The 21,182-nt window shown below is 52.7% G+C and overlaps 3 protein-coding genes across 8 annotated transcripts; 2 read left to right on the top strand and 1 right to left on the bottom strand.

Annotated features, from left to right (window-relative positions):
* Positions 1 to 1,121: 1,121 nt before the first annotated feature.
* On the top strand, positions 1,122 to 8,513 carry RHCE (Rh blood group CcEe antigens). Of its 4 annotated transcripts, none has more exons than XM_038160662.1 (11): positions 1,122 to 1,471; positions 2,386 to 2,572; positions 2,779 to 2,929; positions 3,056 to 3,197; positions 4,987 to 5,147; positions 5,508 to 5,583; positions 5,668 to 5,819; positions 6,032 to 6,177; positions 6,680 to 6,759; positions 7,771 to 7,844; positions 8,139 to 8,513. In XM_038160662.1, the coding sequence occupies exons 2-11, from the start codon at positions 2,406 to 2,408 to the stop codon at positions 8,163 to 8,165; spliced, it is 1,176 nt and encodes a 391-aa protein (XP_038016590.1). In that variant the 5' UTR covers positions 1,122 to 1,471; positions 2,386 to 2,405; the 3' UTR covers positions 8,166 to 8,513. The 4 variants fall into 4 exon arrangements, with proteins under 4 accessions (XP_038016590.1, XP_038016589.1, XP_038016587.1 ...); XM_038160659.1 differs by lacking the exon at positions 1,122 to 1,471 and adding an exon at positions 1,567 to 1,933; XM_038160660.1 differs by lacking the exons at positions 1,122 to 1,471; positions 5,508 to 5,583 and adding an exon at positions 1,601 to 1,933 and having other exon boundaries at positions 5,685 to 5,819.
* Positions 8,514 to 10,174: 1,661 nt separating this feature from the next.
* Positions 10,175 to 15,456, bottom strand: TMEM50A (transmembrane protein 50A). 2 transcript variants are annotated; one of them, XM_038160654.1, is made up of 7 exons: positions 15,398 to 15,456; positions 14,791 to 14,893; positions 13,408 to 13,520; positions 11,833 to 11,900; positions 11,285 to 11,377; positions 10,816 to 10,876; positions 10,175 to 10,617 (listed from the first exon to the last, which is right to left on the bottom strand). In XM_038160654.1, the coding sequence occupies exons 2-7, from the start codon at positions 14,881 to 14,883 to the stop codon at positions 10,572 to 10,574; spliced, it is 474 nt and encodes a 157-aa protein (XP_038016582.1). In that variant the 5' UTR covers positions 14,884 to 14,893; positions 15,398 to 15,456; the 3' UTR covers positions 10,175 to 10,571. The 2 variants fall into 2 exon arrangements, with proteins under 2 accessions (XP_038016582.1, XP_038016583.1); XM_038160655.1 differs by having other exon boundaries at positions 15,361 to 15,398.
* A 76-nt stretch (positions 15,457 to 15,532) lies between these two features.
* On the top strand, positions 15,533 to 21,033 carry RSRP1 (arginine and serine rich protein 1). Of its 2 annotated transcripts, none has more exons than XR_005259654.1 (6): positions 15,533 to 15,743; positions 15,887 to 15,942; positions 17,192 to 17,770; positions 18,067 to 18,221; positions 18,978 to 19,404; positions 20,206 to 21,033. XR_005259654.1 is itself a non-coding variant. In XM_038160650.1 (6 exons), exons 1-6 carry the CDS (start codon positions 15,673 to 15,675, stop codon positions 20,392 to 20,394), a joined length of 1,134 nt encoding a protein of 377 aa, XP_038016578.1. In that variant the 5' UTR covers positions 15,533 to 15,672; the 3' UTR covers positions 20,395 to 21,033. The 2 variants fall into 2 exon arrangements, 1 of the variants encoding a protein (XP_038016578.1); XM_038160650.1 differs by having other exon boundaries at positions 19,321 to 19,404.
* The last annotated feature ends 149 nt before the right edge of the window (positions 21,034 to 21,182 follow it).

The following is a 21,182-nucleotide window of genomic DNA, read 5'->3' as shown; positions in this document are numbered from 1 at the left end:
GAAAGCCAGACAGACAGTAGTTTCGACCAACCGCAGTACGAGAAAGTTGAGCCCGCCTCGTGCCGTCGTGTGACACGCCTACTAGTGTGAATGACGGACGTGCAACCCAATCAGAGGGGATTATTTGTGATTGATTGCCTATCATCCAATCAGAATGCAAATTTTAGCCCCCGCCCGCTTACTATGATAGGGACTGGTTCCCACCCCTTGCGATGACAGACAGCAAAATTGCCCAATGCAGGAGAAACAGAGAAATAAAAGGACAGCTCAGCCATCCACTCGGAAACGGAAGAAGGAGGGCTCTATTTCCTCTGTCACCGTAGCACCGAGGTGCCGCCTCTCTCGCTTGATTGACAGCCTCGCTGGCAAATGGGCAGCTGGGGAAGGGGACACCACGTCTCAGGTGCCAAGTCAGGCAGTGACAGTTTGTGACGCCCGGTGCCGCCCCCACAGCGCGGCCTGCGCTGCCGCTCACCGGAGAGCAAAATAACCCCCGGCGTGACTGACAGGCAGCGCCAGCCAATAAATAGCGCGCGTCGCTGAGTGACAAGCCATCGTGCCAATCGCAGTGCAGGACTCGCGGCCCAAAGACGGCCCGTGCTCGGGATAGGCCAATCAGAGGCCAGGAGGAGCTGCGCTCGGCCAATGGGAGGGCAGTCCCTAAGGGCGGCCTGTGGGGAGGGGGCGGGAATTCAGTGAGGGGTGGGGCCGGGCGGGTCCCGCCGGCGGTGCCGCCACCGGGGGCCGCCGAGTCACGGCCGGGCACCGGCACCGGCACCACTGCCACTACCGGCACCGCTGTGAGCCCCGGCTGCGAGCCAGAGCCGCCCGGCTGAGCCCCCGCCCCAGGGCCCGCGGTTGGGGCCTCCGAACAGCTCCCGGCCTGCTCCCGTGAGGGGAGCAATGGCGGCGCCGCTCCTGAGGGAGGCTGGAGCTGGCGGGGCGCAGGGCAGCGGTGCCCGCGGCCTGGGCTGTGCCCTCGGGCCTGCCGGGGGTGATGGGTGGCCCAGAACAAGGCTCGGGCAGTGAGGGGCTGCGTGTGAGGAGTGCGGGTCCCTAAACGGCGTTGGAACTGCCCCAGGAGGGTGCTGCGCTGAGGCACGGCGGTGTTCTCCTGGTAGTAGAGTTACAATTAAGAATTGGAGCATCACGGATTTGTTTGGGCTAGAAGAGACCTTGAAGATCACCTCATTCCATCCCCTGCCATGGCAGGGACACCTCCCTCTGTCCCAGGCTGCTCCAAGCTCCATCCAGCCTGGCCTTGGGCACTGCCAGGGATCCAGGGGCAGCCCCAGCTGCTCTGGGCACCCTGTGCCAGGCCTGCCCACCCTCGTGGGGAAGAACTTCTCCCTAATAAAAGTTGCTTTGTGCTTCACCCTGTCAGACGTCACCAACCTTTGGTCTCAGTTTGGAAACATAAGCTGTGAATCTGAGCATCACCTTTCCAATGTGTCATCCTGAGGGAGAACGGGTCAGTTCCTCCCCTCTGGGGTGTTCTCCCTGCCTGTTAACACTGCTGGGGTTTAGTAACAGGTAGCAGAAAGGCTCATGGTGCTAGCTAAATTAATTCCTGAATTGCTGCTTGAGCTGCTGCCTCGTCTAGAGAAAGCTCACCAGCTTTGCTGGGCTCCTGCCACAGCCCAGATAAGGAGCTGCTCCCTGCTGACGCCTCTTGGCCTTTTTATCTCTGGCTGGCCGCCGCTGCTGGCCCCCCCAGCTGCTCAGCCGTGGCTGCGAGGGCACGGGGACAGTGGCAGAGGGCAGAGCCATCGCTGCTGCTCCAGGTGGAGGGGCACCATGCCTGCCCGCTACCTCAGCTTCCGCTGCAGCGTGCCCTGGCTGATCCTCGTGCTGCAGGCTCTGCTCCTGCTCCGCTCCTTCTTTGGCTTCCCGGGGCTTAGCGACGCCTACTCCCCAGCCAACTCCTACCTAGGTAAGCCTGGCACCCTGCCGGGGAAGGGGGGATCCCTGCTCCTGCTGTGCCCCGCAGGGGTCTGCTGGTGAGCAGCAGAATGGTTTCATTGCTCTTTGAACGTGCTGGGGGTTTCTTTATGTCACAGGTGTGATGGGGATCCAAGACTAAATTGGATTTTTGGCCAGTTTTCTGTTGGGTTTTTCACCTCTCAGCCCCCATCCTGATCCATTCACACATCCTGATCCATTCAGAGCAGTGTGTAAAAATAAATTCAGCACTAAGGGTGTTTTTTCTCTGATTATACATTGGAAAGAAAGCTCTGGGATTCTTTGCAAGCTCTAAACAATAGTGGCACTTAATTTTTTTATCTAAAGGTTTCTTAGTTAATTGTCATTTTTAAATTGATTTTTTTTAAACCAGAAATCTGCATCAATAATTTCACTGCTGTCTTGTTCTTTTCTGTCCTGCAGGATTTCAAGATGTCAACCACATGGTGATTTTTGGATTTGGCTTCTTCCTGATGGTTCTGAGAAGATATGGCTTTAGCAGCTCTGGGTTCAACTTCTTGCTCGTTGTTCTTGGTGTCCAGTGCTGCGTGCTGGCAGAGGATTTCTTAGTTTTCCTTAGGGGACAGCAAAATCAAGTTGGTTTGGAGAGGTAATGAGTTATGTTAGAGCTGGGCTAGGGCAGAGCTGCTGGTTGCTCCCCGTGGAGTGAATCCTTGGTAGGGATGGGCAGAGTCACGTTTGCAGGCATTTTAGAGGGCTTTTGGTTTTTAGGTGCATTGTTCCGTGGCATTCCTTTTTATTGGCCCTGGTGTCACCCTGAGACTGAGTTGTTGTTCTCCCCTTTCTCCCTTGCAGTCTAGCAAAGGCTTTTGTGAGCGTGGCTGCTGTGGTCATCTCCACTGGGGCTGTCCTGGGCAGGGCCAGCCCTGTGCAGTTAATTGTGATGAGCCTGGTGGAAATAATCTTCTTCTACGTGAGCAGATGCATCAACAGGACGTTCCTGGAGGTACCCGGGGGGGATTTGCAGATGTGAGGTGGGAAATGTCACTGGAGCTTTGGAGCAGCTCTGTCGGGAGCTGTGGATCTGTGTGGCCTGGCTCGGCCCACGGTGGTGGGTGTTCTGTTGGTGCAGGTCCCAGAGCCCCTCACGGTGATGCACGTGTACCTCTTTGGAGCCTACTTTGGTCTGGCGCTGGCCTCCCGCTTCCCTGAGCCTCCCCCGGGGCTGGACAAGAACAGGAGCACCCCAAAGTCAGAGCTGTTCTCAGTGCTGGGTGAGTCCTGCCTGGAAGGGCCCAGCTGGATGGGGGACTGCAGGGAGAGCACGGGGAGGGTCGGGGTTTTAATGCAAAATGCAGCTCAGAGTGCAGCCGAGCACAGAACCTGCTGCTCTTTGTGACAGTGTCCCTCCTGCCACAGCAGCACAGAACCTGCTGCTCTTTGTGACAGTGTCCCTCCTGCCACAGCAGCACAGAACCTGCTGCTCTTTGTGACAGTGTCCCTCCTGCCACAGCAGCACAGAACCTGCTGCTCTTTGTGACAGTGTCCCTCCTGCCGCAGCAGCACAGAACCTGCTGCTCTTTGTGACAGTGTCCCTCCTGCCGCAGCAGCACAGAACCTGCTGCTCTTTGTGACAGTGTCCCTCCTGCCGCAGCAGCACAGAACCTGCTGCTCTTTGTGACAGTGTCCCTCCTGCCGCAGCTGGGGCTCGGTTTGCTCGGCCCCCTCAGCAGAAAGGCTGCTCCAGGTTCCCGGTTCTTTCTCCAGGTTCACACTCCCTTTCCTGGCCGAGTTGTCCCCCCTGGCTTGCTGGCGAGGGGCCGTGTGCCAGGGCTGAGCTCATCGCTTGGACTTCAGCAGAGCTCAGCCTGTGGGTCCAGGTGGTGCTCAGAGATAGAAACGGGCAGTCCCTGCTGCTGAGGGAAATACAAAGATAAAGCCTGGTGAAGGGTGGGGAGGGTGATACAGGCAGGCCACGAGAGAGGAGGGACAGGCTCAGTGCCTGGCACTCTCATTCCTTTTCTTAGGGAAGCAATTTGGTGTCTTTATCATCACAGATTCTGTAGTGCTGAGCCCAGAGCTTCCTGCAGGGGTCCGCAGAGTCTCATTCTCAGTCAGTCTTTGCCCGGTTTAGGGAATACAAAATTTAAATCTGCTCTTTTGTGTCCCTGGAGCTCTTGTTTGCTGCTTGTTTCCAGAGCTGAGCACATACTCATGAGAATGCTGCAGAGCATTTTATATCTGTGTTTATGACTGACTAACTGCCTGATCAATGGGAATGGGGTGAATCATCTCACAAGTCCTCAGTGCCACCACAAGTTTAGAGCTGCTGAAATGGCCTCTCCTGTCTGAGGCAGGGTTATCTGTGCCTCGGTGCACTGAAATCATGGATGTTAGCCATGGAAACTGGATTTCACAGAGCCAAGACAAGGCTGGTTCAAAATCAGTGCCTGCCAGGGCTGCTGCAAACTGGGTTTGTGCCTCACGGTGACAATGCCTGTGTCACTTGTTGGGGGTCTTGGACAAGAGCACATCAAATGTCGCTGTCAGGGTCTGGTGCCTCTGGGGGGTGGGGAACACCTCATCAGTGATGGGAGCGGGCTGGAAACAAAGCACAGCGGCTGGGAACGCCAGAGGAGCCGTGGCTTGTGTTGGTGCTGCTGTCTGTGCACAGCCCAGGGCCGCAGGGCCGGGTGCGACCAGCCTGAGGTGCTCTGAGGCCGCCGAGGTCCCTCTGTCCCTCTGCTGGCTGGAATTCGGTGTGTGCAGGGGGAATGCGTCCTGCCAGGCGGGGCACCTGCTCCAGGGAGGCTGGGGCTGCCAGGTGAGGACCATTGAAGCAGAGGAACCTGTTTCCACTGCTGTTAGAGGAGCCTGTGTGGTCACGGAGGTGTGACACTGACGGCTCCTCGCTGGGAGGGATCCTGGAGCAGGCTCTGCTGTGGGAAGGCTTTGGGAATCACACTGAATGCACGCTGTGGGCTGGAGCCCTCCAGGGTCAGGCAGAGGTGGGTTCCCTGTGGCTCAGAGCAGCTCCTGAGGGTCTGTGTCCTTGTCCCCAAGGCACTGTGTTTGTCTGGGTCTTCTGGCCAAGCTTCAATTCCATCCTGGCTAAGTCCAAGAAAGTGGAAGCAGTGCTCAACACTTACTTGGCCCTCGCAGTGAGTGCTGTGGCTGCCTTCATTTTGTCTGCTCTGACCTCCAAGGATGGCAAGTTCAGAATGGTAAGGACGAGGGGAAACCCTGCATGGGGTTTTTCTGTTCAAAGAGAATTTCTGGTACCCCCAGGGACACACTGGAAATACAACACTGTTAACTGAAACCTTGTCCAGGGTCTGACAGTCACAGACTCACTGAGGCCTTTGGGTGGGAAGGGACATCAAAGGTCACCTCGTTGCACCCCCTGCCATGGCAGGGACACCTCCCTCTGTCCCAGGCTGCTCCGAGCCTGTCCAGCCTGGCCTTGGGCACTGCCAGGGATGCAGGGGCAGCCCCAGCTGCTCTGGGCACCCTGTGCCAGGCCTGCCCACCCTCCCAGGGAACAACTCCTTCCCAGTATTGAATCTGCACCTTCCCTCTCTCAGTGCAGAGCCACTGCCCCTGGTTCTGTCCCTCCAAGCCCTGTAAGGAGTGCCTGTGTCCCTGTGTCCCCGTGTCCCCGTGTCCCCGTGTCCCCGTGTCCCCGTGTCCCTGTGTCCCTGTGTCCCTGTGTCCCTGTCCCCGTGTCCCTGTCCCCGTGTCCCTGTTGCTGTTCTGTGCAGGCTCACGTCCGCAGCGCGGTCCTGGCTGGAGGGGTGGCTGTCACTTACACGGCACACTGCAATCACCCTTGGATTGCCATGGTTTTGGGGCTGCTGGGCAGTGTCATCACCATCCTGGGCTCTCACTGTTTGCAGGTAACGCTCAGTCCCCTAAATGGTTCTTGGATTAGCTGTGTAAATCTGGGAGCAGGACACCCCAAGGAAAACCTCTTTTCCAACCCAGGAAACCTGAGGTGTCCTGAGCACTCTGCTCATGAGAGGAAGTTCATCCTCTAGGTCTGCAAGAGCTGATCTGCAATTACCAACTTGTGTTTCTGGGTGTCAGTTAAAGCTTCTCTTCTTCCCAGAGGTGCTTGAATCCAGCTTTGAAGCTTCAGGATACTTCTGGAGTTCATTTCACTTTTGGTTTGCCTGCTGTGCTCGGAGCTGTGGCCGCTGTTGTTCTCAGAGTTGTAGAAGATGGGATTGAGACCCAATGGAATGAACTGTCCAGGTACAGAAATTCTTGTATTAAATAATGAAGGTCAGTAATCATCCCTGCAGTGTGCCCTGAGAGGCATTGTCATCATCCAGAGAGCCTGGATGTCATCACAAACGCAGTGTTTTCTATCAGGTGACCCAAGGTAACCCCTGAAGTCCAAAAAAAAATCAGTAAAAAGGAATTTGAGAGTTGGGCAGACTTTGGGTTCTGTTTTCTGTCTCTCTTTAGGGTTTGGGATGTTTTGGGGGGCTCAGGAGGGAGGGAGAAATGAGAGTGCAGCATGAGGGCCTGACACGTCTCATCATGTTCTTAATGAAACAAATTTAATGAAGTTTTAATACCAAAAAGATGGACAAAATAAATCCTCTGAAGTCTGCATTAGGCTTCTGATCTGCTCCTAACACATCTCACTGAGATTGAGAATCTCAGCTTCTGTGGGAGATTCTGACAGCTGCAGATTCATTCACAGTGGTGATGCTAAATAAAAGCTGAAACACTTTTTTTTGCTTTTCAGTCTGGGTTACACTGCCTTTTTTAACATTGGTGCCTTCTGCCAGACCATCAGCACTGCCTTGATAACAGGTTTGATTACAGGTCAGTACTGACACATCCCGGGAATCCCTGTATTTCCTTGGAGCAGTTTCCATGGCTAAATCACCTGTGGGATAAATGGAGACGTGAGTGCCAGGGACTCTTCCCAGCCAGAGCTGTTTTGCACAGAAACAACCCAGCAGCACCATTCTTTCAGTGCTGAAGTTTTATTTTAGCCAAGGTTTAACAGCTGCCTTCAACCTGCAGACAGGAGAGGTGTGAAGATGAAAATACTTCCCCTTGTGGGCGTTGTCTTATTGACAGGAGATGCCCCAGTCTGGGGCTTGTCACTTTTTAGGCCGTTTGGAGCAAACGTGCAAAGTTTCAGTGACATCAGGAGCTGCCTCAGCCCTTTGATCAAGACATGTTGGGATTTTTTGGGGCTTTTTGCTGCTGTGGGAGCAGCAGCACTCACGTGGCTCCCGTGGAATGCTCTGGTTTGTGGCAGCTGCTGCTTTTCCCCAGCCCCTAATTCTGTCTGGAGCAACAGAGAAATGGCCAGTGCCAATTGCTGGGAAACACACCCTGCAATGATTTTTGGGGTGCTTTCATTTATTTAAACCTTTGCATTGCTGTAAGTGTAAGGAAGAAGGGATAGATCTTTGGAAAACACCCAGCTGAAACAACCAAACATTCAGTGTTTAACCAATTGTTCAAAAATCCAGATTCCCATCAGAGATCCCAAACCCACAGTGCTGCTAAGCCAGAACATTTTAAATACACAAGCACTTCTCAGGCAAGAAACTCATCTTTTTGATGTATTTTCATAATCTAGCAGCTGTTTAATGGGGTTTTACCTAAAGTAATTCCTTTTTAGCATCCCAAGCCTTGATCCTGGCAAGCCTCTTTTTGTATTTAAGGCCAGCTCCAGTCAGGGGGGCTCTGCTGGAGGATTTAGGTCTGAATTTGTGTTTTGATCTGTTACATTTGCACAAACGTTGCCCAGAAACTCCTGTTGCACACAATCCTCCCCTTGCCCTGGCGTTTGTTTTGGATCTCTGTTTTTACCCACAGGTTTAATCTTAAACATCAAACTGCTGAAAGCAGTGCACGTCTCCAAGTACTTTGATGACCAGTTTTACTGGGAGGTGAGTTTCAAAATGATTTCAGGTTCCCCGTGGGGGAGTTCATTTAGCACCTTGATGAAGAACTCCAAGAATTTGAATTAAAAGTATGGGGGGAAAAAGGGTTATTCCTTTTCCCAGCACATTTTGATGCACAAACAGTCCTTGGGCACCTTTAGGTGCTGATGTGAGGCTGTATCTGAATTTCAGGAATAACAAATGGGTGAAAAGAAGCTTTTAATCAGCTTTTCCCTTGGTTTGGGGGTTTTCCCTGTGATGATTTGACATGTTCTGATACAGGAATGTTTGTGTTCACAGTTTCCCCACTTGTCTGTTGGATTTTGAGTGGAGGATCCCAGCTGACAGGACCAAGAGAAGATTTTCCTCTTTACCACCAGAAAAACTGAACAGCTCTGATGGGTTCAAAGAGCCCTGCAATACCAATCCTCAGGCCCACCAAAGCCACCCCAGTGCACACTCAAAAACGAAACTGTTCCAGTTATTCTTGAAAGATACAGAGTGTGAATTCACAGCTGCAAACTTCAGGTGCATTCAGCTTTTCTGCTTTGTTGGCCTTACCTTAAAATGTTTTTTAGAAGACGTGTACAAAAAAGTTGTCTGCATTCATGGCTTATCAACCCAAATGCTTGGAAACATTAAACTATTTTTCACTCCCGAGTTTACAAGGCAAAATGATGGATTTGAAGGTGTCATTTCTCAAGGAGCACTCCTTGTCTAGCAAAGTCCTCCAGTTTTTAAGCTGAAGTGATTCTGCTGAAGGCCTCGGCAAGCCAGGATGTGATGAGTGAGCTGGAGCAGGGCCAGAGCTCTGCATCCTGCCAGACTGAACTCCTGGAAAGATCTGGCTCTGGGGAGCTTCTGATGGGCACAGTTCAGTCGTGGGTGGTGTTCCTGGAGCCCCTGGGGTTTGCTGCCAGGTGTGACACACAAACAGAGCAGGGTGTGCGAGGGGACAGCACAGGGGATGGCCCTGGTGCTGCCAGCACCCCACTCGGGAAGTGCAGGGACTTTGGGGACAGAGATTGTCTGCCAGCTGTAGGAATGTGCCCCCTATGGACAGAGTGACAGAACCTTCCTCTGTCCCCCAAAAAGGAAAGAGCCCAGAGCTTTCTCCCAGTGATCAGGTAGGAAAATCACCGAGAGGACCTTGGGGGCTTCACCTCAAGTTTGGGGACAGCTAATTGGCCATAAGCCAAAAGGTCCTGCCTGTGCCATTGAGTAGAAAAGCACAGAACAAAGAAACCAAATGGCTTTTGTGAGGTGTCTTTACCAGGAGCACAGGTCTGCAGCACCTGGATCAGCTTTGAGTTTGTTATTTTGCCTTTATTAAACCTTTTTTGTTCCTGATGCTGTCACATCAGCCTCCTTCTCCTTTCATGCCTCCCAATGAATGCTGAGCTATTCTGGGGTATATATTTGGGTGTTGGGAGCTTATCAGATCAGCTCAGAACCCCGGGCAAAACCATTCTAGCCAGTGAAGCCTTTGAAAGGGGATCGTGATGCTCAGTGCTCCTTCCTTTCAGAAACAGCTGACACAGAAACTCTTTGAGCCGTGCTTAGCTCATAAAGAGTGCAGAGTGGCTGCTGGCCTTGCCTCAGCACCCCGGGAGAGGCAGTGTGACAGGCTGAGCCCTTCCACGTGCCTGGCCTCCCTCTCTCCCTGACGGCACATCCCTGCAGCTCCAGGGAACGCAGGCTCGCCGAGCAAGGGCCAGCTTGTGCTTGTGATATTTTGTGAAAATCCCTTTGCTAGGATTTTCTTCTCCTGAGAAGCTGAAGGGTCTCAGCTTCAAGTGTGACGTATTTGTGATCTGCTGCTGTGGGATGCAGCAGGTGCTTCCTCCATTGCTCAGTGTGGGATGTTTCTGCTTGCTGATCAATCAAGAAAGCAGCAGCTCTCGGACTCTATGGAGTCACAGAACTTTGTTATTCATTCCTTTCTGTTCCTGTCTCACCTTCTGATGAATCTTTCTCTCTGTTCTTTGTAGTACAGTTACAGTGTGGTGTTTTTAATGTAATAGATCTCATCATATAATAAACCAGCCTTCTGAAATGGAGTCAGGATCTCTCCTTCCCTTCACCAAGTCCTGACTGCCCAGAGGACCCACGGTAACAAATGGTGACCCCAGAGTGGCAATGCCAGCTCTCCTTGTTCCCAGCTCCCCAAGAGCCAGCAGGAGTCCAGCAGCTGCCCAAAGCTTCTACACACAACTGGGAGCTGTTATTTCCTCTTTATCACCACAGGATAAAGGAAATATTCAGGGATTGGGGGGGGAAAGAATCCCAAACCAGCACAGTTCTGAATGACACAAGAAAAGCCACACACCAGCAAGTTTTGAAATTGAAGAAATGGTTATATTGCCCAGATATAGGAAATAGTTAATAAATACCTGTTAAAAGGCTGTTGAAATGCAGTTTTAGTAAGTCTTGGAGTGTAAATAACATCATAGAAAGAGCTGGTTAAATACATCCGTATTCCACTCTCCTTTTATTTGTAACAAACATCATTTTAGAAAAGTTGACTCCACTGTTGTTTGTAGCAATTTTCCATTTCTCAAAAACATCACAACACTGAAGTGGACGTACAAGAGTAAAAAAAATAACCAGAATAGAGCTGGATTTAGAGCTTTCAGCTTTCCTTGATTTCTCCTCAGACACAACGGGAGGTTTACAAAATGCTTTTACAAAACCTTGGGGGCGCAGCTGGAGCCCAGGGCACTCCAGGGGGGTTCACTGCCACAGATCCTCTGTGCGACCAAACTTGAACACCAGGCCCCTGTGGAAACACGGCAAAACCCCCCCAAATCAAACTCCTGCTGTTCCAAACACAGCGTCCCGGGGGGCGTTTGTCAATCCAGTTTATTCACACAAGTCTGCTTGCAAAACAGGACTTGGGGAGCGAGCAGATGGCAGCAAGTTTCAGTTGTTTATCATTAAAATTAAATGGGAAACAAATAAAAGAGGTCAGTCTTACCCAAAAAAGATGAACGCGTTCTGGAAGAACACTGCTATTCCTGGGTACACCACTGGTTTTTCTAAGAGAAAAAAAAAAACATCCCCATAAATTTTTTTTGAAGTAATTTTCAAGCCTATCCAGTTCCTGACGTGTCCTTTTCCCTTGTGCTAATTTAGCAGAGAGGCTTTGGGAGCAATCTGCAGCAGCTCAGGCATTTGTATTCTGGGAGTAAGTGTTCACCCAGGGAATTATTCCCTACAAACTGCAGCAGTTTAATTACACCCATGGAGCTCCCAGCTGGGTTTGTAGAGGAAGCTTGTACTCGGAAATAATCAAATCCATCCCAATATCAGCAATGACATGGGAGAGTGGAGTGGAGGGCAAAATATTCCAACCAGGCCTGCCTAGAAACCCTGTAAATACCAGCTCTAAAACCCAGGAGTCATTTAAAACACCCTCAACTCCCAAAAACAGGCTCAGCTCTTACCTTTAACCACGTAACCCCCAAAGAGGATCCACATGGAGGCAATGAGGGACCCAAAAGCCATCATGAAGCCAATGAAGAGCCAGATGCGAGCCCCTGCAATGGGATGGGGAATGTCCTGAACCCATGGGACTCCTGACCCCACAAAACCCCTGGAACAGCCCCACAAACCCCCCTGGCACAGCCCCACAAACCCCCCGGCACAGCTGGGACCCCTGACCCCACAAACCCCCTGGAACAGCCCCACAAAACCCCCTGGAACATCCCCAGAAATCCCCTGGAACAGCTGGGACCTGCTGTAATTTCTGAGACCCCCATCGTTGGAAGGAATGATAAATCTATGTTCTTAAAAAGCTAATTTATTCTTTTATAACCTATTAAAAATGCTATACGAAAATGAACAGGGAGCCCCAGGCCTGGTACCTGTCCTGGGCAAGAACAAACATTCAGAAAATAGAAAATGAACAGGCAGCCCCAGGCCTGGTACCTGTCCTGGGCAAGAACAAACATTCAGAAAATAGAAAATGAACAGGCAGCCCCAGGCCTGGTACCTGTCTGGCCCAGGCAGCCCTCGCTGTAGCTGTCCCCTCGCACCTGCCCGTTGGACACGGCGTTGATCCTGGGCAGAAAAGGGACAAAAATGGCATTAAATCTGCTTTTCACTCTCACAGAAATGGCATTAAATCTGCTTTTCTCTCTCACAGAAATGGCATTAAACTCTGCTTTTCATTCTCACAGAAATGGCATCAAACTCTGCTTCTCACACTCACAGAAATGGCATCAAACTCTGATTTTCACTCTCACAGAAATGGCATTAAATCTCTGATTTTCACTCTCACAGAAATGACATTAAATATTCTCACTCTCACAGAAATGGCATTAAATCTGCTTCTCACTCTCACAGAAATGGCATCAAACTCTGATTTTCACTCTCACAGAAATGGCATTAAATCTGCTTCTCACACTCACAGAAATGGCATCAAACTCTGATTTTCACTCTCACAGAAATGACATTAAATATTCTCACTCTCACAGAAATGGCATTAAATCTGCTTCTCACTCTCACAGAAATGGCATCAAACTCTGATTTTCACTCTCACAGAAATGGCATTAAATCTTTTCACTCTCACTGCCCTGCTGGGGTGGGTCCTTGTGTGAAAAGTGCCCATCAAGTGGCTCTTGGCAGATATTTACTGTTTGTGTTATGTTGGATTAATTAGTATTAATCCTTTTAAGCAGTGTGGTAAATTTTAATGAATTTAAATAAATTAAATTAAATTTAAATTAAAATGTAAAATGTAATAAAAATAACAAAATATAAAAAATAAAATTAAAATTATTTAATAAATTTAATTTTAGGTAAAAACATAATGTTAAAATAGAAACTGTGCAATGTAAGATACTTTTATAACTAGCTCTATTAAATTTAATATAATTTTAGGTGTTAAAATAGAAACTATGCAATTTAAGATACTTTTTTAAACTAGCTCAAGAAAGGGATGAGACATTCAAGGAATTCTTTGCACAGAGAAAACAGCAACAAGACACCAAAATCCCCAAGAGAAGGATTATTGCCTCCTGTGGGAAAAAACCAACCTCCTGCCACCTCCTTCCCATCCTTGAGGAGCCTCCAGGATTGAGGGGGAAAATGCAAATAAAACCAACTTCAACCTCCTGCCATCTCCTTCCCATCCTTGAGGAGCCTCCAGGATTGAGGGGGAAAATGAAAATAAAACCAACTTCAACCTCCTGCCACCTCCTTCCCATCCTTGAGGAGCCTCCAGGATCAGGGGGAAAATGCAAATAAAACCAACCTCAACCTCCTGCCACCTCCTTCCCATCCTTGAGGAGCCACCAGGATTAGGGGGAAATGCAAACAAGCAGAGAGCAGCCTGTGTTTGAAAGCACTGATGCTCGGCGTGTGGGACAGATGGACGTGCACCAGGCTGTCAGTCCTGGGGATCCTTCTGGGGCTTCACCTGCCCAGGAAGGCACCCAGGCCATGCAGAGCCCTTTGTTTGTACTGTCCTAACCCCGACTGTCCGAATTCTCATCGCTCTGATTTTATCCCTGTTTTGGTAACTGTTTTATCACGGTGAAGCTTGGAGGGTTTTCAGCACACTCACATCAGGAAGGCAATGGTGGCAATCACCCCACAGGCGTGGTAGGAATGGTTGAAATCTTCCACTTGAGGGTATTTCACTGCAGCGTCGATGATGATCCACCAGCCTGTGAAAAACTGGGGAGAAAGGGCTTCAAATGTGGATAAAGCTGAAAATACAGAGCTTAAAATAGGGATAAAGCTTAAAATACGGAGCTTAAATATGGATAAAGCTTCAAATATGGATAAAGCTTCAAATACAGAGCTTAAATATGGATAAAGCTTAAAATATGGATAAAGCTTAAAATGCGGATAAAGCTTAAAATGCAGATAAAGCTTAAAATACAGAACTTAAAATGTAGATGAAGCTTAAAATATGGATAAAGCTTCAAATACAGAGCTTAAAATAGGGATAAAGCTTAAAATAAGGATAAAGCTTAAAATACAGAGCTTAAATATGGATAAAGCTTAAAATACAGAGCTTAAAATGCAGATGAAGCTTCAAATACAGAGCTTAAAATGCAGATAAAGCTTAAAATATGGATAAAGCTTAAAATGCAGAGCTTAAAATATGGATAAAGCTTAAAATATGGATAAAGCTTAAAATATGGATATAGCTTAAAATGCAGATAAAGCTTAAAATACAGAACTTAAAATGTAGATGAAGCTTAAAATATGGATAAAGCTTCAAATACAGAGCTTAAAATGCAGGCAGAGCCTTTCCTCAGCCCGTGAGCTGCCTCCAGAAGAACACCCATATTTAAGCAGCCTCACAGCCTGCAACCCAGCCTGAACCGTGACACCGTTCGTTTGGGACCAAGCTGTGACACCATTAGCTTGGGACCAAGCTGTGACACCATTAGCTTGGGACCCAGCTGTGACACCGTTTCTTTGGGACCAAGCTGTGACACCCTTAGTTTGGGACCAAGCTGTGACACCATTCGCTTGGGACCAAGCTGTGTGCAGGCCAGGGCTCTGCCCGCCCCAGCGGTCCCTCCCCGTGGAAAACGGTGACATTTGAGAAACGGACGGAGGAAAGCGGGCCGGAGCTCGTCGGGAACCCTGCTGCTACCCACGGGCACAATGTATCCCTGCTCTGCCTTTCCCTGGAATCGCCACGGCTGGAGCGGCCCTTTAACACCAAAATTCCGACCCGCCGTGCTGGCCGTGTCCCCGAACGCCACATCCCCGCATTTTTAACATTCCCAGCGGCTCCAGCACCGCCCGGCCGCCCCTGCACGGAGAAACCTCCCCGCTCATCCGGCCCGAGCTGCCCCGGCACAACCGGAGGCCGCTCCCTCTCGCCCTTCCCGGCTAAGGCAGGAGAGGCTCCCGAGCCGCGGAGGGTTTTAATCCCGGGACGGGAAAGCCCCGAGAAGCGCGGAGTCCCGAGCGAGCGGGGCCGTACCAGCACCCCCGCGGCCACCGAGGCGATGGTGTTGCGCTTCTCGGCCCAGTCCACGCACTCGGAGCAGCGCAGGCTCTCCAGGAAGCCGGACATGCTGCAGCGGCTGCGGGCAACGCCGGCTCCGTCCGCCCGGGAACCGCCGCCTGCCCCCGGCCGGGGCGGCACCGCCACCGGCGGCTCCACCCGGCACCCCGGGCACCCCCCGCACCCCGCTCCCTGCACCCCGAGCATCCCCGCACCCCGGTCACTGCACCCCCCGCACCCCGGTCCCCGCACCCCGCGCATCCCCCGCACCCCGGTCCCCGCACCCCGAGCACCCCCCGCACCCCGGTCCCCGCACCCCGAGCATCCCCCGCAGCCCGGTCCCCGTATCCCGCGCATCCCCCGCACCCCGGTCCCCGTATCCCGCGCATCCCCGCACCCCGGTCCCCGTATCCCGCGCATCTCCCGCACCCCGGTCCCCGTATCCCGCGCATCTCCCGCACCCCGGTCCCCGTATCCCGCGCATCCCCCGCACCCCGGTCCCCGTATCCCGCGCATCCCCCGCGCATCCCCCGCGCATCCCCGCACCGTGCGCGCCCCCGGGCCCCGCGCGCGCCCCGCGCACCGTCACGGGACGCGGCGGCAGCGGCCGCGCGCAGGCGCAGGAGCGGAGGGCGGGGCGCGTCGCGCGCTCCGGGGCGGGGCCGCCGCTCGGGGCGGAGGGGCGGGGCCGGCGCGTGCGCCGCGAGCGCGCGGGTTGCGTAACGGGAGGGACGTTCTGGAAGGTTCTGCGGCCGCCCTCAGTCGCGGGCGGGCGGAGGCGGCTCCGGGCTGCGCTTCTGTCGCTCTTCTACCGTCCTTGTGTCGCCGATTCGCGGCTGTCGCGGCGGGCCCGGCGCTATGGGGGTGACTCACGAAGCGGGGCTCTCCCCTCAGGACCCGTGCGGGGGCAGCCCGGCGGGCTGGAGCCGGTGAGGCGGCGGGCCGGGGCACGGAGGCGGGAGCGGCCGGTGGCGGTGGGGCTGTGCAGGGAGGGCTGTCAGGGAGGGCTGTGCAGGGAGGGCTGTGCGTCGCTCAGGGTGGGTTTTTACGCGTTTTATTTGCTTTGTTCCAGGAGCGCGCAGGTGCCTCAGGGGAACCAGCGCGGGGCGTGCCCGGCGGCGCCCAGCGGTGAGTGAGGGACCGGGGGGGACCGGGGGATCCGGGACCGGCCACGGGCCCCCATGGACGGGACCGGACACCGGCCGGGAGGGCTTGGCGATGGCACTGGGGGGTTTCCCTTCTTACCGACCCCGCAGTGTGACCTTGGCTCTGGCGTAGAGGTGAAGGAGTGAAACTTCACCTGGAGTAGTAGTGACAGAAGCGTGCCAACTCTCCTACAACTTATATTTTAAAGAGATTTCAGCGCGGGGGTTGTATTTGTTGCCTAACCTCGCTTTGCACCGAGCGCTAAATAGAAATTCCGTGTCCAAGCGAGCTTCCCTAAAGTGTAAACTGGTTACGTAACTCCGGGCTTAAGTCTTGTGATAATATCCTTACCCCGAGTAACCTTTGGAGCCATGAAATGGCTGCCACTCCGGGGACAGCCATTTTAATTATTAATATATGAAGCGCCGCGTCCTGTGCGAGTCAAGGCCACTGAATCATCGCCCGGCTGTGCACAGAGCGCTCCTCACAGCAGCTTGTTGCACGCCCTGCTGGGGGGTGTGGGGCTGTGTGCCGCCAGCTTTAGGACAGGATACAGGGCAGGACCTTAGCTGCTTTAAACTTAATAGAGACTTTCATTTCCCCTCGTTGGAGTAAAAACCTGTGTGGAATTGTAGCAGAAAACTCAATTTGTACTGAGCCGCAGGCAAATAAATGGTTGTTTTGTATCATAGATACAATGGGCTGTATTTAGGATAGAGGGAAGATAAAACACCTTGAAAATTCTTTTCAAGAATATCAAGATTTTCCTCCTTTTTGGAGGAAAAAAAGGTACTGCAAAAAGAATTGCACTTAAAACCCACACAGACTTCTCTGAAATTCCATAAAGAACCACTCATGGTTTAAAGTGAATCTTTTTTTATATGACCGTGTGTTTGTTTTGTGGCTGAGTGCAGGAGAGGGGACTGCAGACCCGAGCTGTCCCTGGGAGACATCTGGGCTTGTTGGGGTGTTGAATTCCTTGTGTTTCAGTTTTGTGGCTGGGTGCAGGAGAGGGAACTGCAGAGCTGAGCTGTGCCTGCAAGATGGCTGAGATTGTTGGGGTGTTCAATTATCGCTGGCCTCGCTGCCTGCGTGTCACCGTGTTTGTAGCTGCTGAGGAAGTGCCGTGTTTGTGGCTGCCTGCGTGTCACCGTGCTTGTTGCTGCTCAGGAAGTGTCTGTTGCTGCTCAGGAAGTGCCGTAAACGCTGACCCTGCCTCTCTCTCCCGCAGGAACAGAGACGGGGCACTGCAGAGCAGCGGCGCGGCCCGAGGCGGCGGCTGACGGCGCGCAGAAAGGCGGCGCGGGGCAGACGGCCGACATGGCGGAGTTCATGGACGACCTGACGCTGCGCTCTCCCGAGCGCCGGAGCCCTGCGGCGCGCTCCCGCTCCTCCGGCCGCTCCAGCTCCCGCTCCTCGTGCAGCTCCCGCTCCAGCTCCAGCAGCTCCTCGGGCCGCTCCGAGCGCAGCTGGAGCCGCTCCCGCTCCCGGTCGCGCTCTCGGCGGCGCGGCTCCCGACGCTCCCGGCGCCGCTCCCGCTCCTACTCGCGCAGCCGCTCCCGCTCCCGGCGCTACCGCGGCCGCTACCGGCCCCGGCGCTACCGGCGGCGCTACGGCCGGCCCCGCTCGCGCTCCCGCTCCCGCGGCAGGGCCTGCTACCGCCGCTCGTACTCGCGCAGCCGCTCCCGCTCCCGCGGCCGCCGCTACTACGGCTTCGGCAGGAGCGTCTACCCCGAGGCCTACCGCGGCTGGAGGAGCCGCTCGCGCTCCCGCTCGCGGAGCCGCTCCCCGCTGCACCTCAGCGAGAAAGGTACCGGGGGCTGGGGGGCTGCAGGGCGAGAGGCTCTGAGGAGGTTTTGTTCGAGCCGGGCGGGTTCTGCGCTCGCTTGGATTGTAAAGGCTGAGGGAAGGAAACTCGGCGTGGTTGGATGAATGTGTTTAATAGAAATCGTTCTTCAGAACGGTAATTGGCACGGGGGACAGGCTGGGGTGAGGTGGCCCAGCTGATGGTTGCGTAGGTGCTGAACCTGCAGGTTTTGGGCTTGAGCGGGTACACGTGGGTTTTAATGTGACACAAAGCGCTTTTTTTATTCCTTCCTCTTCTAGACAAGAGGGAACTCCTGGAAATTGCGAAAGCCAATGCTGCCAAAGCTCTGGGAACAGACAACATTGTCCTGCCAGCGAGCCTGAGGATCTCTGCTCCTGCCAAGGAGATCAAAACTGAGAGGCAGGAGCATGAGGAAGCCACGGAGTCAGCTGAGGTAAGTATGGAGTGTTCTCCCTGAGCAGGTAAACTCCTCTTAGACTTGTCTGCATGGCTGTGCTGTGTTCAGCTGTGGAGGTTGTGCTTATGAGCTCAAACTCTTGAACAAAAACTTCTCCAGAGACCTCGAGGCTTTGCCTTAAGCTGGAAGCACAGAGGCCCTCTCTGAGGTGGTTGATCCCCTGAGTGTCCAATAGGGACAGCTGGGGAGGAGAGGAGACTCGTTCCTTTGGCTTGTTCTCCTCCTGGGATATTTCCCATGAATTCCACTTGTTTATGCCTTTCTGACCTAAAATAGGAGTCTCCTTGCCAAACCTAGTGAATAGTCTGGGGTTATTTTTTATTTTTTTTTAAGGTTAAATCTTTCTGCATTTTTTAACTGTTAAAAGCTTTTCATGTGCAACAAACTGTTTCCCAGAAATTCCATACCCAAGCACACAATGCATTTTACATACTTTATTTCTGTCTTATAGAAATCATGACTATGGTTCCAGACATGAGGAAGAAAATCTGGTGGTAATTAAGGGACTTGTGGGCTGTAGCTGCTGTGAATTGAAGGGAGGGAGAAACTGGAGCAGCTTGGAGTGAATTTTAGTTTGGTTCTGTCGTGGTGTGTTACCCTGAGTCACAGTAAATACAAACCTGCAGCCGCCGGTGGCTCAGGAGCTGCTCTTGGAAAGGGAAGTGACTTTGCTGAGGGTTTGACCCCAAAGGTCCAGGCATCCCTTTCATGAACGTGTGCAATATATTGCAGATGTTGAGAGAGTGCAGAAGAAGAGGCCTGCCTCCCTTGCAGATAAGTTTGTTGTTGTTCTCCGGAGGATGGGTGTGCAGAGCTGTGTCCCTGCTCTGGCGCAGCTCCTGCTGCCACCCCGAGTCCCTCGGGGCTCTGACGGGGCCTGGAGCTGCCTCCGCTCCCCCGGGGATGGGCACGGCTGCCTGGGCAGAGCTGCCTGCCCCCAGTGGGCTCAGCACTGCTGTGCTGTGGCTTTAGAGCTGCCTGAGGTGAAACTGTGACCCGCTCCACAGAAAGCTGTGCTGTGCAATGCCTGCCCTGGCTCGGGGATCCCCTCTGAGCTCTGTCTGCTCTTCTCTAGCAACCCGGGAGTGCCGCTGAGGACGTGAGCAAGGCTGGCGTGGAGAGAGCGACCATCCAGAGGAGCATTTCCTTCAGCCCCAATGTGAGTGCTGCAGTCCCTGCACTCAGCCTGTTGTGGGATCTGCAGGGTCCCAGGACGAGGGAAGAGATGAGGATCTGGACTCCGTGTTTCAGGAGGCTGATTTATTAGATTATGATGTATATGATACTGAAAATGCTGTATTAAAACTGTACTAAAAGAACAGAGAGGATTCATCAGGAAGCTGGACAGGAATAGAAAGGAATCAATAACAAAATCTGGTCACTCTCAGAGAGTCTGAGCCAGCTGCATCCTTGATTGGTCATTAATTAAATCACCTCCCATGGACCAATCAAGGAAGCCCCTGTTGCATTCCACAGCAGCGGATAATTATTGTTTACATTTCTTTCCTGAGGCTCCTCAGCTTCTCAGGAGAAGAAAATCCTGGCAAAGGATTTTTATAAAAATGTTGTGGTGACACTTGAGCCCTCCTGGCTCGGGCTTTTCCCAGATAATCATCTCAAGAATGGTAACAAAAGGAATTTCATGTTTGGTCATGATTTCCCTGCAGGAGGTGGTGGAGCACCCTGAATCTCCTCAGCAGTGTGTTTGAAATAAGAGTTCACCCTCAATCTGATCAGTTTAAAACCAGAACTAGTTCAAAACCCAGCTTATCTCGAGTTAGATGTTTCAGTAATGCAAACTCAGGATTCCTCCTGTGTGAGTGCACGTGGCCGATACCCAGTATCGGCACCAGGAATTCAGGAGCTGGAGAGAAAACGTTGATCTGATTTGTAGGATCAGCACAGATCAACCCCTTGGTTTCAGCTCCTTTTCTCACAGGAAATGTCTTTTTTTCCCCAGAACACAATGGCCAAGCCCGCCCTGCAGAAGCCAGTGAGCCATGCTGTGGTGAAGGAGCCGGTGGTGTCCCCGGCCAGGGAGGATGACAGGAAGGGAAGCCCCTACGGGCAGTGGGTTCCTGTCAAGAAGGAGGAGAAGAAAACATTCCTGAACTTCTCACCCAGAAGCTCCTTGTTCCGGGCGCGCTGATCCCGCAGCGCTGCGCCCCTCGGAGAGAGGGACACTTTGGGATTGAAGACTTGTTAATACTGAGTATTTATTTTGAGGTCTTAATTTTTGGAATCTTAGGTTTCTCTTTCAGATAGAGAGCACACAGATCCAGAAGCCACAGATGGGAATCTTGTGTATATCTGTAAATATTTTATATTGCTTTATTGGACTAGAACTTGCAGGTGGGTAACTTTTTCTAAACCATAGTTGAGTAGCTGTTCTTTGCACACCTGGATTTCCCTCGTGTAACTGTTTACTTAAGTGAATAAAGTTTAGTTTTGCACTGGCTGGGTGTGTCGGGTGTCAGGCCTGAGTCCCTGTGGGTATTCTGGGTTCGCCCTGCGCTCCCCAGCTCCTCTCTGCAGCACGGCAGAGCTGCTGCCTCATTCCAGAGCTGATCCTTGCTTTCCGTCCCTGGGTCCCCTCTGGAAGTGGGGCCGTGTGGCCGTTCAGTCACCCTGTCCCCAGGTAGCAGAGTTGGAGATCAGCCTGCTGTGAAGGGAGGGAAAGGGCAGGAGGGTTCAGGAGAAAGGAGCTCTTGCAGGGACTGGGAGTTACTGGTCGCACTCGGCTTTTGTATAAATAAATTATTAATAAAATAAACTGAACTGGACTGCTGGCTGGAGGTGTCTTTATTGGACCCTGGAATGGGTGGGTGAGGCTGGCCAGCTGCAAGGCCAGGGGGAATCCCACCCTGGAATGGCCTCAGTGGGGAATCTCACCCTGGAATGGCTGCTGGGGCAGGAATCCCACCCTGGAATTGCTGA

Source organism: Motacilla alba, chromosome 23 (assembly GCF_015832195.1).
Source record: "Motacilla alba alba isolate MOTALB_02 chromosome 23, Motacilla_alba_V1.0_pri, whole genome shotgun sequence".
NCBI classification, from domain to species: Eukaryota; Metazoa; Chordata; class Aves; order Passeriformes; family Motacillidae; genus Motacilla; species Motacilla alba.
Note: the sequence above shows the minus strand (reverse complement) of the source record. Positions and strands in the feature narration are given on the sequence as shown.

Excerpts from the sequence above, each read along its gene's own strand:
- TMEM50A (XM_038160654.1), bottom strand. The coding sequence starts at position 14,883 with ATGTCCGGCTTCCTGGAGAGCCTGCGCTGCTCCGAGTGCGTGGACTGG. Across the intron at positions 11,901-13,407 it reads GCCACCATTGCCTTCCTGAT|GATCAACGCCGTGTCCAACG; the intron begins GTGAGTGTGCTG and ends TTTTCTGCCCAG. Across the intron at positions 11,378-11,832 it reads GGGCTGCCTGGGCCAGACAG|GGGCTCGCATCTGGCTCTTC; the intron begins GTACCAGGCCTG and ends ATCCCATTGCAG.
- RHCE (XM_038160659.1), top strand. The coding sequence starts at position 1,798 with ATGCCTGCCCGCTACCTCAGCTTCCGCTGCAGCGTGCCCTGGCTGATC. Across the intron at positions 1,934-2,385 it reads CCCAGCCAACTCCTACCTAG|GATTTCAAGATGTCAACCAC; the intron begins GTAAGCCTGGCA and ends TCTGTCCTGCAG. Across the intron at positions 5,820-6,031 it reads TGGGCTCTCACTGTTTGCAG|AGGTGCTTGAATCCAGCTTT; the intron begins GTAACGCTCAGT and ends TCTTCTTCCCAG.
- RSRP1 (XM_038160650.1), top strand. The coding sequence starts at position 15,673 with ATGGGGGTGACTCACGAAGCGGGGCTCTCCCCTCAGGACCCGTGCGGG. Across the intron at positions 15,943-17,191 it reads GTGCCCGGCGGCGCCCAGCG|GAACAGAGACGGGGCACTGC; the intron begins GTGAGTGAGGGA and ends TCTCTCCCGCAG. Across the intron at positions 18,222-19,320 it reads AAGCCACGGAGTCAGCTGAG|CAACCCGGGAGTGCCGCTGA; the intron begins GTAAGTATGGAG and ends GCTCTTCTCTAG.